We start from the raw sequence: 16,543 nt of genomic DNA on the forward strand, positions 1-16,543 counted from the left end.
CGTTAATTTATCGTGTGTCAAGAGTCTTCATGTTTGTAATTCCGAGTTCTGGCTAAAGAGGAATTACCCTATCTTCAAGAGCAAGGACAGATTCTGTAATTTTTGTGGATTTACATCTCAAGAAAACTGTGCCCCTATTGAAGATACCAACTAAGGCAAAAGAAAACCTTCAACAAAAGGAGATATAAAAGAAATACTTTGAATGCTGTTTTTTATATGAACAGACTGAATTTGAATTTCTACATCCATCAGACATTTAGATATCCACCTAAGAACACAATTGAATTTACCATCCGGACACTTTTAACCAAATATCTGAGTGGACTTCGGGAAAAGTATAATGAACTTGGTGCTTGTTTTTGTGTGTGTTATTCATAATAATGTTTTTGTCAGGTCATTTGAATGAACATAGTCGCGTTGCTAAGGGTTTGCCTGACAAGGAAGGAAGAATAAAACAGTTCTTGTTTTGGTGGTCCAAAAAAAAGCAATCTTACAGTACTCATATTGCCATATTTACCCCCACCAATATTGTGGAAAATCTTGTTTCAAATTGGAACTAAACTAGTGTCCAAAAGAAACGATACCAACTTATTTTCAAAATTGTTTTTTACTAAGTGAATTGTCTAGTATGAAAACATGCCAATTCGTATTGCACATCCCAAACACAGCATAGTGGAAAAAAAATACCGGGAACACTTCCGGGAAAAAACGTAAATTTCGTTACATTTCCCTCTCTAGCATGTTCTGCTAGTGCATAAAAACTGTATAAAACGGCTGATCAGACACGTTGACATCACAGCAACAAAAAGAACACAAGATATGCCACGTTTGACAGCCATCGAGAGAGAGAGAGCGTCACACGTCGACGTCGCCAGAAGGTTGGGCTGCGCACGCATTACTATCACCAGGTTGATGCAGCGGTTACGTCAGACAGGTCAGACGTCAGACAGGCCCAGGAGTGGAAGACCACGAGTAACCACGCCCCGTGAAGATCGTTACATCCGGGTATTACACCTGAGGAACCGCACCGTAACAGCGACGTCCACGGCGGCTACAGCACTGGGACACAGGATCAGTCGACAGACCGTCTACAGGAGACTACGGCAGTATGGTATCCGGCCACGTCATCCCTACCGCGGACCGCTCCTGACGCCTCGACACCAGAACAACACACTGATCTGGGCAAGGCGAGTTCGACGTTGGCAACGGCGGGACTGGGCACGTGTTATGTTCTCTAATGAGAGTAGATTCCTCATCTTCAGAAACGATGGACGGCAGCTTGTATACCGACGATTTGGTGAACGTTTGGCGCCTAACTGTATCCAACAGGTCCGGCCGTTTGGAGGTGGAGGGTTAATGGTTTGGGGTGGCACATGTGGTGACGTCAAAACGATGCTTGTCGTAATTCGTGGAAACCTGACTGCACAGCGTTATCTTGATGACATCCTACGGCCTGTTGTGGTGCCCTTTATTCAGCAACAGCCTCGTGGACTCCTTTTCCAACATGACAATGCAAGGCCACACACAGCAAGATTGACACAGAACTTCCTTGCCAACGCGAACGTACAGGTTTTGCCATGGCCCGCATGTTCACCGGACATGAATCCCATCGAGCACTTATGGGACCACCTCGATCGGCAAATCCGACGTCGCCGTGTGCCTGCAGTCAACGTCCAGGACTTGGAACGATGTCTCCTCGAGGAATGGCAACGCATCACTCCCAACGTCATCAGACGTTTGACGTCATCAGTCCGTAGGCGTGTTCTGGCATGTATTGATGCTCACGGTGGACATACCCGCTACTGACTTGACTTTGAGACGTGTGGTGTGACATTTCCCGTTGTTTCTGTGATCAATGCTCTAACGAAATGTTCATTTTTCGACCCCACCCATCTTTAAAGGCTTGTCATATTGGTTGTACAGATTTTATTGAAATGAAATTTTTGTACAGATGTTGTGAAAGGATTTCTCAAAAGCATAACACCAATCCTAAACTTCTGCATTGTTTAGTTTTTCTTTTATGTCGTTGCAAACAGGTGGTATCGTTTCTTTTGGACACTAGTTTATATATCGACACAACAGTCTTTACAACATGTAACTTTTCAAGATGACTCAGTTGAACGTATCTTTGGGAACAGCTACATGATGTACCAATTTGCAATTATTTCCCATGAAGGATTCAAGATTCTACTTGTCAGAAGATTGGATGGACTAACCTTTGTTGGAAGATTGTTCTGGTGGGTAGAATCACTTTTGTGTACTGGCATTTACTCCAAGCCATACAGTTGTTGGATAGCCATGGAAGCATTCAAGCATTTCACTGGACATTCTATTTATTGAAACATCATGGAATGTGATTTAATTTAGATTGGTGCGATATGTAATGACTTTGAAAAGACCTGTGATTTTATGAAAGAAAACAATCTGATAGCTTCAACAATGAACTGTGATACATGTAATATGTCTATGTCATGGCAGAAAGATAAAAAGAACAAATCAGATGTCCATGTGTAGCGTTGTACTAAATGTAGAGAATGTAAATCTGTTAGATTTGGAAGTTTCTGGTAAGGCCAGAAAGCTTCACTTGGCACACTGTTAATGATTTCGTACCTTTTTTGCCATGACGTTCCAGGTCACATCACTGTAAAAATGTTGAGTGTGTGTGAGAACACCGTGATTTAATGTCCGTTCTCTTCTGGACGATCCTGTTGTCCTTGGGGGAATTGGTCAGGTGGGGGAAATGGATGAGAGTAAATGGGAGAGGAAGAGAAAGTACAACATGGGTTCCAGTCAGGGCATTAGAAACATTTGGATCTTTGGCCTTACAGATAGGCAAAGTAAGAAGGTTCTGCTTTTTAATGTTCATGACAGAACAACAGACACCCTATTGCCAATAATCATTGCCCATGTTGAAGTTGGTACACAAATAATTACTTATGAATTCAAATCCTTTATTTGTCTACAAAAGGCAGGGTATGAACATGACACTGTAAAACACAAGGATGGGTATGTGATCCCCAAAACTGGGGCCCATACTAACTCCATTGAAGGATTTGGGGGCAATGCAAAGGCAAAGTTTAAGTCAATGCATGGTGTCCCAAGAGAACAGTTAGCTGCTCATCTTGATGAGATTATGTTCCGATGGAACAACAAGAATGAATGTATGTTAACCCTCATACTTGACCCTATGAACTTATACTACACATTTGTATGAATATTTGAATGAATCAAACCAATTTGATAAATTCTGATCTCTTGATGAGAATGTAATCTATTGATTATCTCATTGCCCAATTCGCACATTTGTTTTGAAATATAGAAATGTTTCCATCAAATTCATATGAACATAGCATCAGTTATTGTGACACTGTTACCTTTGATTCAAGTTGCCTAAATTGTGTTTCCAGTATTCAGTGTGAAATATGATATTGTTTGCATCAATATCAAACTCAATCATTGTGATAATCATGACAGAGTGGAGAATTATTGTTCGTTGTTTTGTTTTTAAACTGTTATTCTTAAACATTCCCGAGATTGGCACGTTATATGCTGGTGTTGCACAGATTGTAGCTGATAATATGTCAGATAGTTCCTGTTTCAATAGTTCTGGTGAAACTAACCGTGATAGAAATGACGTGTGGGTGAGTGTTTCATAAATAAATTTTCATTACCATGATTACAATTTTGTTCCCATTAAAATATCCACACTGGGTATTTTGTTTGTGACATTATTGAATTTGTTACCGTTTCTATATGATTAAAATATTTGTGGAAGATAAATATCAATGTGTATTGAGGACGCTGACGTCTGAGTTCATATTTGAAAAGATAAAATGAAACAGAGTTCCTATCAAAAGCTGCTATTGTGATAACTAATACTAAATGATCTGAATATCTTTGTTATATTGCTTCTGATGTCACATGTTTGGATGAAATGATATGCTGAGTCTTTTTGTTTTGTTATGAATTAATAAATTATGAATGTTGGCGAGATCAGTTGTCATTCTTTTTCATAACTACGGTTCCATTACTACACTCAATAGATTAGTTTTCATATGGTGAGATTTGTTGATTTACTGTATTTTTATAATGTGGGCCCACCCATCAGAATCTCTATAGAGATAAAATAAAGTGGGCCCACATTTCTGTTTTCCCTCTAAGCCTTGTTTTGAAGGTAAGATCATTTGTCTTCTGTTTTATAACTCTGGTCAAAATAATTTTTTGAATGGTAAGAATGGTATTGATTTACACATTTTTTAAAATGTGGGCCCACTCAGAAAAATCGCTATAAAGATACAAAAAAGTGGGCCCACATTTCGGTTTTCATTCATGACGCATACAGTTTTGTCGGTGATATGTCCAATTATCTACAATTAATTACATGATTAGGACTATGAAATGGCCTACCTTACATGTCTCAGATTTTTGTTCCACACCACAAGATGCTCAGTGTTTCAGTAAGAAAGTCCCTCCGAAATGTAGGCCCAAATCTGTTACCCTCCAATAACCAGCTAGTAAGTGATCCACAATTCAGTAATGTTGACAAAAACTTGTAACAATCGTGAGGCATGCTACTGTTGTTCGTATTGATGGGATTGATTCACTAAATAGAATAGTTTTAATGATGAACCGAGTGACAGGCGGAACAGATTATCGCTTTCACAGCGCCATGTTTTTCTCGGATACGTAACTAAACAGCATAGCTCCAATGCTCCACTGATAATGCGGTTTCGCCTGGCTAACTGTAAAGGGTTCTTGGCAAGACATAACACAACATTCAAACTCACACATACCAGAGGTATGACAAGAGGCTAAAGATGGAGCCTCAGTTCCACCAAAGTGACAATGTATGTATCAACCTTGTCGCACTGGTAATCATACCATAGGGTGATAGAACAAATTCAGATACTTCGTCAGCTGAGTTAGATGCCGGCTAAAGACATCATCCGAAGAACAACACATACTTCTTCGTTAAGAAAACCCGAAATCCGAGACTTTTCCCGTTTCATAGCTTTTAACTATTCCATATTTTTTCCAAGCAAATTTAATGCAGTACATATTTAATTGCTACCCCGTCAACACATATCTCAACAAAATACAATAACAACAATATATCACCGTTTCCGTTAAGATAGGCTAGATTAGGTACATCTTATACATTATGTTATATTTTCATGGAAGCTGGAAAAAACATGTTTCTGGCATTTCCGACATTACTTTGGCAATATAATCTATTTACTTAGCATCCAGTCAGTTCAACGTTGTAATCCTTACTGTGGATCTGACTTCTTTATGTGTGTCCTCCTTATTATCCATTACCTGTTGTTGTTAGCGTTAATCTGATGCCTATCACAACATATCATGTATAAATACCTTTACTTTGTTGTAGTCACTAAGGACGTAAGATTCTACATGGAAACGTTGCAATAAACAAAAAAACAGAACTTATTATGAAGGAAGTTATATATTTTCATAATATATTTCAGAAACAGGATGTTTGCAAGTGCAGGTGCGCTCTCTCAAACGATCTTTCTACTGCTGTTTTGCTGTGACATGCAATGTGACAATGTCATCACTCATCACTTTTTAATAGGCGGCAGGAATGCCACATTTCCAAAGGTTTATTTGAAAAGACTTGGTGTTGTGGATAAACTACAGTGTTTCCTACACTGCTCCCAATACACTGGATGTCTCCGCGTTGGAGTCTCTACAGTCGGGGAATGTTTTTTATTCGCTGATTCCATCAGAACACCTCCTGATGAATCTGTGAATACAGGCTACCTCTACAGTTCACTCGTAGCAGGTACGTAACTGAAAGCGAAAAATATCCTGTTAAAGAGTCAATTGTACGATTCCTAATATAGCATACGAATGTGTTTCTGAATCATCATTAATTGTAAACAAGGATGGTACCAGGTATTTTGCAAAAAAAAAGGGTAAGTGTATCCTGCTCCATCAGGGTCGGCCGTAACAAACACATGCAAAGTCAAGTCAATGGTTCGTTTAAAAAAGGCACGGAGACGTAAGTCAATCTAGGGAATTGTATCGCTACAACTCGTACAGTGTACACAGTCGAAGGTGATAATATGAGAGTGAGTATATTCGTGCGATATCACGATAAAGGACACCAGAAATGGGCTTCACATATTGTACCCATGTAGGGAGATGGTTATGTACATGTAGGCGGATGTATGTATTTAACACAGTTTGTAAGGGGTTTAAGGTTCAATAAGTATTCAGCATGAACTTGCAGAGTGCTGTTTGAATCTGCAATGAATTGACAATGCCTGGGGGGTGGTGCATTCTGTGATATAACATTACCATTACCATGGAAACGGCTGATGTCAGTTCTGAATCTTTGATAAATAAATATATGTAAGTAAATATGTACATATTACTGCATAAACCGGAAGTTCCAGACTCATTATGTGATAAAAAAAAGTATATATCAGTACTGAATCTGTGATAACAAAGTGGATGTCAGTACTGAACGAGTAATAACTGTACATGTCAGTATTGAATCTGTGATAACAGTGCATGGCAGTACTGAACGAGTAATAACAGTGTACATGTCAGTAACAGTGCATGTCAGTACTGGACGAGTGATAACAGTGCATGTCAGTACTGAACGAGTGATATTTGTGCATGTCAGTACTGAACGAGTGATATTTGTGCATGTCAGTACTGAACGAGTGATAACAGTGCATGTCAGTACTGGACAAGTGATAACAGTGCATGGTTGTACTGGACGAGTGATAACAGTGCATGTCAGTACTGGACAAGTGATAACAGTGCATGGTTGTACTGGAAGAGTGATAACAGTGTATGTCAGTACTGAACAAGTGATAACAGTGCATGTCAGTACTGAACGAGTGATAACAGTGCATGTCAGTACTGAACGAAAGATAACAGCGCATGTCAGTACTGAACGAGTGATAACAGCGCATGTCAGTACTGGACAAGTGATAACAGTGCATGTCAGTACTGAACGAGTGATAACAGCGCATGTCAGTACTGGACAAGTGATAACAGTGCATGTCAGAACAAGACAAGTGATAACAGTGCATGTCATTACTGGAAAAGTGATAACAGTGCATGGCAGTACTGAACGAGTGATAACAGCGCATGTCAGCACTGGACAAGTGATAACATTGCATGTCAGTACAAGACAAGTGATAACAGTGCATGTCATTACTGGAAAAGTGATAACAGTGCATGTCAGTACTCAACGAGTGATAACAGTGCATGTCAGTACTGTACAAGTGATAACAGTGCATGTCAGTACTGAACGAGTGATAACAGCGCATATCAGTACTGGACAAGTGATAACAGTGCATGTCAGTACTGAACGAGTGATAACACTGCATGTCAGTGCTGAACGAGTGATAACTGTGCATGTCAGTACAAGACAAGTGATAACAGTGCATGTCAGTGCTGAACTAGTGATAACAGTGCATGTCAGTACTGTACAAGTGATAACACCGCATGTCAGTGCTGAACTAGTGATAACAGTGCATGTCAGTACTGTACTAGTGATAACAGCGCATTTCAGTACTGTACAAGTTATAACACTGCATGTCAGTACTTGACAAGTGATAACACTGCATGTCAGTGCTGAACTAGTGATAACACTGCATGTCAGTACTGTACAAGTGATAACACCGCATGTCAGTGCTGAACTAGTGATAACAGTGCATGTCAGTACTGTACTAGTGATAACACTGCATGTCAGTACTGTACAAGTTATAACACTGCATGTCAGTACTTGACAAGTGATAACACTGCATGTCAGTGCTGAACTAGTGATAACACTGCATGTCAGTACTGAACTAGTTATAACAGTGTATGTCAGTACTGGACAAGTGATAACACTGCATGTCAGTGCTGAACTAGTGATAACACTGCATGTCAGTGCTGAACTAGTGATAACACTGCATGTCAGTACTGAACGAGATATAACAGCGTATGTCAGTACTGAATCCTACAATTGACTCTGCTTTTGGGTCAGATTTCTCATGAATATATGGAAGGCTTTTATTTATTTTAGACACATGTTTATCTGAAATAAAAGGAGGACATTCCTGTTCACAAATGTATTGCACTGAAGTACGAAAGAGTATCTTACCTGTCCTACTGGTGATATGGAGACATCGTATATTGCAGGTTTGACGACACAAGAACAGAACAGCACCATAAGTGATGCTAGACAGATGTACACGTCATCAATAAACACAAGACAACAGACGATGAGTGCCACAGAGACTCACAGCAGCAGCAGCCTTGTGAGTCCTGCGACTACAAACACTGAGACCACGACGACCTCGAACTCCAGCAATACGAGCAATGGCACAGAGGATAGAGCCCCAGATATCACACACAGCAAGGCCACCACCACGCCCTCCAGCAATTCGAGCACAGAGGATAGAACATCAGACATCAGACAGAGCAAGGCAACCACTCACGCCAGCATTACAAGCACTAGACCAGACCTCAGTGGGAGCCAGGCCAACACGCCCCCCAGACCATCACCAGGTAGTTTATACGACAGATTAAAGTGTAATGTTATGTAAGATATGAGTGCCGCAGAATCCTTCGATTGTGCTCACTGTGTTGGTCTGATGTATTCAAGATAACGCGTTTTCAGATTTGCATTTTTAGTGTCTTTAATAGCACAGCATATGTATCGATATTGTAAATATAACTTTCTATGTATATTTGAGCAAAAAAAATACTTGAAAAGAAGTCATTCGCGACGTCATACTGCAACATCATGAGAGTAGAATGATAACGAAAAGAAACAAATATGGGACATTGTTTGTCAACTATAGTACGGCTATCTGTACAAAATAAAATCTGGAACAGACAATCCAATGATTGACATCATGAACATCTATCTACGCATTTGGGATCCGATGACAAGTATCAACCAAGTCAGAGAACCTGACCTCACAAACATGTTAGTCGGTGAGACATAAAAATAGACTTAGTAAAATTCTGTATTCTGTTCAGGTTTAATATGAAAAGGGATCTTACCCGTAAGCTTGTCGTTAAATGCCGCCGTCAGGCAACCTGAAAAATGCCGTGGTTGTTCTTTGTGCGTCCTTCATCTCAGAACTCAGCAACATCCCTGTCACCAATCCAAAGTGAACCCGATACACCAGTGATCGATATTCTGAGCAACGACCCCAGACTTCGGATATGATGGCACGCAACCAACCATCTATCGATCAACTAAGGCACCCTTTTTTAGACCCGTGAAGATCCAGGGTAGAATAGGTCTTCAACAACTCATGCTTGCTCTTAAAGGCGTCTATGCTTGTCGTAAGAGGCGACTAACGGGATCGGGTGATCAGGCTCGCTGACTTGGTTGATGCGTGTCATCGTATCTCAATTGTGTAGATAGATGCTCATGACATCAATCATAGGATTGTCAGGTCTAGACTATATCATTTACAGGTGGCAATTATCCAGCTGTATGACGGCAAAGAACGGCGTTAAACAACAAACAAACAAAACTAAACACCTTGTTTATGCCTTTCAGGTGACGCGTTTATCAAGAGTGTCTATACCATCGTGACCCAAACCGGTACCGAGGAAGATAGTGGCACGGAGTGCTATGTGAACGTGGACCTTTATGGAGAGACAGGTGGTAAAGAAACGTTGTATCTCAATAACCCAGGAGATGAAATGGCCAACGGTTCTAATGATACTTTTACAGTAAGTATTTAAACACACACGGCCACTGCAGAGAGCATGCTTTAGGAGGGGATAGCATATCTGTCTTGTCATTGTCTATGAATATATAGTTTGACCAAAACCTACTGAGAAGGGTTGTTTTGTTGGTTTGTTGTTTTACGCCGCACTCAACAATATTCCAGCTATATTACGGCGGACTGTAAATAATCGAGTCTGGATAGGAACAATCCAGTGATTAATATCATGGGCCTCGATCTACGCAATTGGGATCGATGAAATGCATCAACCAAGTCAGGGATCCTGACCACCCGATCCCGTTAGTCAACTCCTACGACAAGCATAGTCACCTTTTACGGCAAGCCTGGGTTGCTGAAGACCTATCCTACCCCGGATCTTCACGGGTCCTTTTGAGAAGGAGAACATTCTAACTTATATATTTACTACGTTAGAAACCACGATATAAGTTTGTCCAACAAACAATGCTTTCCTGAAGCTCCAAAACAGCAACATATTTTGTATATATTTTTGTAAATGTAATGGTTCAATGCGACGAGGCACACTACCCTGCATTCATATAACATATATTTTGTAATGTTTTTTTAATTGATATTGTCATTCGTGACTCCCTAAATAATTTTAATTTAGGTTAAGGTCCGTACTGTAACTTGGCCATTCCATTAGTGTAACATTTTGATCGTTAAGCCATTCCGGAGAATGACACGCTCTACATGTATGTTTTGGATCATTGTCTTTCGGAAATACCCACCCATCACCATACAAAACTTGTGATTTTGGAAAGGGATGTTCCTGTAAAATATCAGTGTTCACTGCACTTGTCATGTTACCTTTAAATATACATAATGGTGTGGCACACACACACACACACACACACACACACACACACACACACACACACACACACACAAAGCCACCCTGCCCCTATACACACACACACACATGAAATTAAGGACTGTACTTTGAACATTTGTTTTACGGTACCTTTTGTACATGTTGCACGAGGTTTTGATATACCTACACTGAGTGAGTGAGTGAGTTGGGTTTAACGCCGCTTTTCACATTATTCCAGTTATATCACGGCGTGTCAGCTTAATGTGGGAGGAAAGCCCGAAGTAATGCAGGTCTCAGACGTTTACTACTTCGATGAAACCCACGAGCACGGGTATGGTGCTGACAAACCTAGAAACATAATCGGGGTGAACCGGGATTCGAACCCACAATCATAGGTTTCTGGCGCGTCCAGGAGACGCAACTCTGCACAGCGAATCGCAGCGCCTTAAACGACTGAGCCATCCGTGCCTCCTAGCTACACTGAACTTCAATATGAGAACATATGAGAATGTAATTTCTTCCTGGTGAGGTGATAGTCATGGTATTCCTCGTGATTTCTGTCAATCCATTGCATCCAAATGCGTTCTTAATTTCTGTTCCTCTATTTAATATTTCGTGTCTAATATTTTCATGCGTCTGTTTTTAGACCCTAATATACCAAGTCGCCTTCTGTCACCAACAATCAAGTTGCTGGGCCTACCTGCTCCCTTTCTGTTCCATCTACACTCTCAATAGTTTTCATAGCATGGCACACAGTTGATAGTGGAATGTCTGTTCTTTCTGTAATGACCTGTGCTCATATGATTCCTTGATTGTATAACTCAGAAATAATATTTCATTTGTCCAAAGCTGGCACTTTCACAATGGTCTTGTTTGCCGTATGCTAGCTTGTTCACCAAGGGAGACAACACTTGTCCTACTTTCAAATTATTTATAAGTTCTACATGCACCTGATAACTATTGGTGGCCAGAATAGTATGAATAATTCTGAATAATTTCTGGTCAATCTATAGAAGTGAGGGCCCAGGTACCATCGAGGGTACAATCTTTCTACGAACAGTGCCATAGGACTTTTGCTAAACATTTAAGGGATGACGTCAAGTTTCCAATAAGAAGGGCAATATTCCGTCATTTCACATCGTTTGAGACACAATCGAGCATGCTCTTTCTGCAAAGATTTCAAAGACGTCGTCATGTTTGGTGTTTGATCAGGGTTACAATATTCAAGGCATACGCAAGACATAAGCAAAGCAAAGTTTTATTTTAGACATGTGAAGGACATCATCACTGTTTGATAGTGATTCCTAAATACAAGTTCATGATAAAGTAGGAATCGCACAATCGACTCTGTTTTCAGCAGATACTTTTTGTGAATATGAAAAATATTTTTGTTGCTGTTATTTACATCATAATCCAATCCAGAGAAGAAACCTACTTGGCTTACTGGATCCGTCAGGTGTGTATGAACGATTATCTCAACAAGGAGAAGATACCATGCGACCATCATTATAGTCAATAAAAATGGTAACCTGGCAACCAGCATGATATACATTGCTGCTGGAATCCTGATTACCGAGTTATTTTTCAGACGCTCAGTTTTGAAAAAATGATGGCTGTGTGGTCGCGGGGCACTTGGGGAACCTCTGACTTTTACAAGTTAGCGGAGTTGTATATTATTGGATGTTCCACCCCATGAGGAAAAACTAAAGACTTCTTGTAAATAGAAAAGTGTAGAATGTAGTCCAAGTTTCTGCATCGCTTAAGGAAAATACCTTTAACGTGTAGTCACTTCTTATCGTACATCGATAAAGTCCCGTGAGACGAATTTGTTTGTTTGACACCATTATATAAACTATGAGCAAACAAAATACTGCCTTATATCTGAAAGACATAATGGCATATATATCATAAACTGACGTCCAAAAGAAACTTTACCAACTAAAATGATAAATTTCAGACAAAGTATAATTTTTTTGTCGATGAAGTCTATCTAAAACACAAAACCTAAATGCAACAATAGTGTATGCAGAAAATGTTAATCGTCTGTTACATGTTTGCGAGATAACACGCGAAAAAGTGAAAAACACGTGCACCACGGACAACTGCAAAAGCACGTGCGGGTAAGGGTATAAAACGATTGCAACGGCAAGTCAGACATCCACAGTGCTAAAAAAAAACACAAAAGAAATGCCACGACTCACAGTCGAACAACGTGAACAAGCCTTGGGTATGGTACAGATAGGAGCCACCCACGCCCTTATTGCACGAACCTTCGGTTGCTGCCGTGTTGTCGTTACCAACTTGATGCAACGTTACAGACAGACAGGGCGGACCGCTGACAGGCCAAGAACAGGCAGACCCAGGGTGACCACGCCCTATGATGACCGGTACTTGCGTACCTTGCACCTCCAAAATCGCTTCCTGACAGTGACGTCATCGGCGACGTGGCTGGCAGAGGGTTGTCTTCACTGACGGAAGTCGATTCTGTATGTTTAGGGCTGATGGAAGACAACGTGTTTACCGCCGAAGGGTGAACGAACGGCGGCGTGTTGCGTGCAGGAGGTCGTACCACATGGAGGAGGGAGTGTCATGGTGTGGGGAGATTTCTGTGGTCAGGAGAGGACACCGCTGGTCATCGTTGACGGAAACTTAACAGCTCAGCGTTACATGGATAACATTCTTCGTCCAATTGTCCTACCATTTCTCCAAAAGCAGCCACGTCAGCATGACAACGCTAGAGCCCATACAGCCAGAATTGTCACTAACTTCCTCGCAACCAACAACGTCAACGTCTTGCCGTGGCATGCACGCTCACCCGACATGTCTCCCATAGAACACCTCTGGGACTTGATGGATCGTCGTGTTCGACAACGACCACACTCTCCAGCCAACCGGCAAGAACTGATCTTGGCCCTCCAAGAAGAATGGCGTCAAATCTTACGTGCCCTCATCAGACGACTGACTTTTTCTGTGCGTCGAAGAGTTTTCGCGTATATTGAGGCATTTGGTGGTCACACACACTACTAATGACTTATCATTGAACGTGAGCGATTGTTTATGTACTCTGCCTATTGTCCATGATTCTAAAAGCTCGGGTTTTGTACCACACCCAAGTTTGGGGGGCTCTGACGTCATTCTCGGTCGCGGTATGATTGCCATTTTCAGCATTGGTTATGTTGATATATTTATCTTCTCAATACACTTTACTTCATGCATGTATGTTTTGTTTGTTTTTGAGCAAGAGTGATTTCAAACTCTGGTAAATTTTCTTTTGGACGTCAGTTTAATCATATGGTTATGTATAACGTGACACATTCGATACGAAAACAGCCAAATTGATTACTATCCATCTTTCTTCAGTTTACAAGGTCAAGTGATCTTGGAAACTTCACAAAGATTTTTGTGCAAGAAAGTTCTGACATACGATTTATTTTTTTCAAAATACAGCTACCCCATGCACATGGAGCAACTGTATTGACTCGAAATATATAAATATCATTTTCTGCATACCAGCCTTGTCTCATTTGTGGTTAATAGAATTATGCAGCTTTATGCCTTTCACTTCTGCCATGCAGGAGCTCCAGATACAATTCCTTCTGTTTACTTTCACATAAATACACCTAAATAACATCATGATTATGCATTTCTGAGGCAAAACATATGGAGGTGTATCGCCGTGTTCTTGTACTTGACATTTTGTGATTTTTGTCCCAAAATAGCGGGACAAGAGTCTGGAAAGAGCTAGATGTTCTGCGTACGTCTAGTGTGGCCAATGGTGCTAAATATTAAAACCCTGAGGTTGAAAGGAATGACCCTGTTCCTTAATTTGATTGATTAATGTCGATTTTTCTTCAGTTTACCAGGTCAAGCGATCTTGGAAACTTCACAAAGATGGTGCTGAGAGTTCTCAAATTTGGTCTAACGCCTGGATGGTTAGTTGTTGGGGTGAGTGTCCAGGTTCATTATTTACTACTTTCCGTGGATGAAACAATTCACACGAGACGAGTGGGCCCCGTTTCAAAAGCCACTCCGTGTCGACCAGTCCTTTTTTAGCCCCTTAATTTGGAGCGGAGGAAGGGTAACAATAAGTATAATCTTTTAACGTCTTTTGGTATGACGCGGCCGGGTATCGAACACCGATCTTCCGCTCTCCGTTCTACCACTAGACCATGGAGGCGATATTGGTAACGCAAGACATGCTTAAGGTTTTTGCGAACGTCGGTCTCGTCACTGATTTTCAGACCAGTGAAGATTCCGGGGTAGAATAGATCTTCAGCAACCCATACTTGCCGTAATGGGCGACTATGCTTGTCGTAAGAGGCGACTAACGGGATCGGGTGGTCAGGCTCGCTGACTTGGTTGATACATGTCATCGATACCAATTGCGTGGATCGATGCTCATGACGTCTATCACTGGATTGTCTGGTGCAGACTCGATTATTTACAGTCCGCCGTCATATAGCTGGGATATTGCTGAGTGCAGCGTTAAACAACAAACAAAACAAACAAACTGATTTTCAGTGGTCAATTCATATGGTTTTCATCACAGTGAATGCCAATATTTTTGGATTCGGGAGCCAACTCCCCATCAGAATACATGTTCAAAGCTTTCAGCTCATCTCGGTACAAAATCACCCCGGGATCTTGAACTGTACCCTTTTTGCGAACACCTGGTGTCGTCATGTATTTTCAGTGGTCCATTCATCTGGTTTTCATCACTGTTTTGCCTTGTTGTTCTCTGGCGTTGACGTTCTGTATTTCTTTACAGGTCGAGGTAGGGCGTAAGCGTACCTACAAGCGACATGAAACCACTGACATATATTACACTTATATCAACCAGTGGTTCCAGAGAATGGATGGGTGGCATTTCTTCGAATTCGCAGAAACTAATTTTGTAATGAATTACACCATGATGTCCACGTTCACCACAGAATACTGATAGGTATTGTGTATGCAATCTATGTAATCTCGAGAAATGGAAAATGGTTAAGCGAACAGTGTATTAGTGTAAGTGGCCTTAATTCCAATAGTTGTCCATAGTAAACGCAACCCTGACCTTGAACATGTACTGTTTGAGAACAATAAAGCTTGCAATAAGATAATTTAGCATAGTTTCTAAAAACGTCTCAACCCTCATGTGGATATATGGAGACCCGTGAAGATCCGGGGTAGAATAGGTCTTCAGCAACCCATGCTTGCTGTGAAAGGCGACTATGCTTGTGGTAAGAGGCGACTAACGGGATCGTGTGGTCAGGCTCGCTGACTTGGTTGATGCGTGTCATCGATCCCAATTGCGTGGATCGATGCTCATGATATGTATCACTGGGGTGTCTGGTCCAGACTCGATTATTTACTGACCGCCGTCTTGTAGCTGCAATATTGCTGAGTGCGGAGTAAAACAATACACCAACCAACTTACCTTTTTAACGAATACATGGGGATCCATTCCTATAATTGTCACCGTTGGTGTGTCTCTTACATGTACTTCCAGTATAATCTACTTCGGCGGATAATCGACTGTGGTTATTATCTGGCATTGACGTTTTACATTTACTTGAACTGGGTCAATGTTTCTGCTGGTGAGTTGATCTCCCCGCGTTTCCCCAAGTCACACTACCGTTTATTACTTATGCGACAACAAAGACATGTTTGTGCCAACCTGCCTTACCACTGTTACAAAACGAACATATTTCTTAGAAGTTTTTTTTTTCCTGACGGGCAGTAGACTCGCTGAACGTAATTCAAAATGTACGTTTTTAGTGTCAACAAAATCATTAAATGCGCTATTGTGTCACTGGATCTGCTAGTCCGTCATGCAAATGCGGATTGTGTGAGTGGTGGGTGCTACTGGTAGAGCAGGACAAGCGCATCCATTCGGCGAACACCTGGTGTCATCACTGATGTTCAGCTGTGTTCCACTCACATAACTTTTACCATTTTCCCTTATAACTACAGAGGAATATTTAGACTCTGGTGTTGATGTTGTACATTTTGTCTC

The 16,543-nt window shown here is 41.0% G+C and overlaps 1 protein-coding gene across 1 annotated transcript; it reads left to right on the top strand.

Annotated features, from left to right (window-relative positions):
* Positions 1 to 5,553: 5,553 nt before the first annotated feature.
* Positions 5,554 to 15,484, top strand: LOC139460874 (uncharacterized). The gene is made up of 5 exons (XM_071242350.1): positions 5,554 to 5,803; positions 8,164 to 8,532; positions 9,542 to 9,717; positions 14,401 to 14,490; positions 15,314 to 15,484. The coding sequence occupies exons 1-5, from the start codon at positions 5,554 to 5,556 to the stop codon at positions 15,482 to 15,484; spliced, it is 1,056 nt and encodes a 351-aa protein (XP_071098451.1).
* The last annotated feature ends 1,059 nt before the right edge of the window (positions 15,485 to 16,543 follow it).

Source organism: Haliotis cracherodii, unplaced genomic scaffold (genome assembly GCF_022045235.1).
Source record: "Haliotis cracherodii isolate W230 unplaced genomic scaffold, xgHalCrac1.p SCAF_14, whole genome shotgun sequence".
Lineage (NCBI taxonomy): Eukaryota > Metazoa > Mollusca > Gastropoda > Lepetellida > Haliotidae > Haliotis > Haliotis cracherodii.

Bases quoted from the DNA above. Each gene is read 5' to 3' on its own strand.
- LOC139460874 (XM_071242350.1), top strand. From the start codon at position 5,554: ATGCAATGTGACAATGTCATCACTCATCACTTTTTAATAGGCGGCAGG. The intron at 9,718-14,400 runs GTAAGTATTTAA...ATTTTTCTTCAG, and splicing joins GTTCTAATGATACTTTTACA to TTTACCAGGTCAAGCGATCT. The intron at 14,491-15,313 runs GTGAGTGTCCAG...ATTTCTTTACAG, and splicing joins CTGGATGGTTAGTTGTTGGG to GTCGAGGTAGGGCGTAAGCG.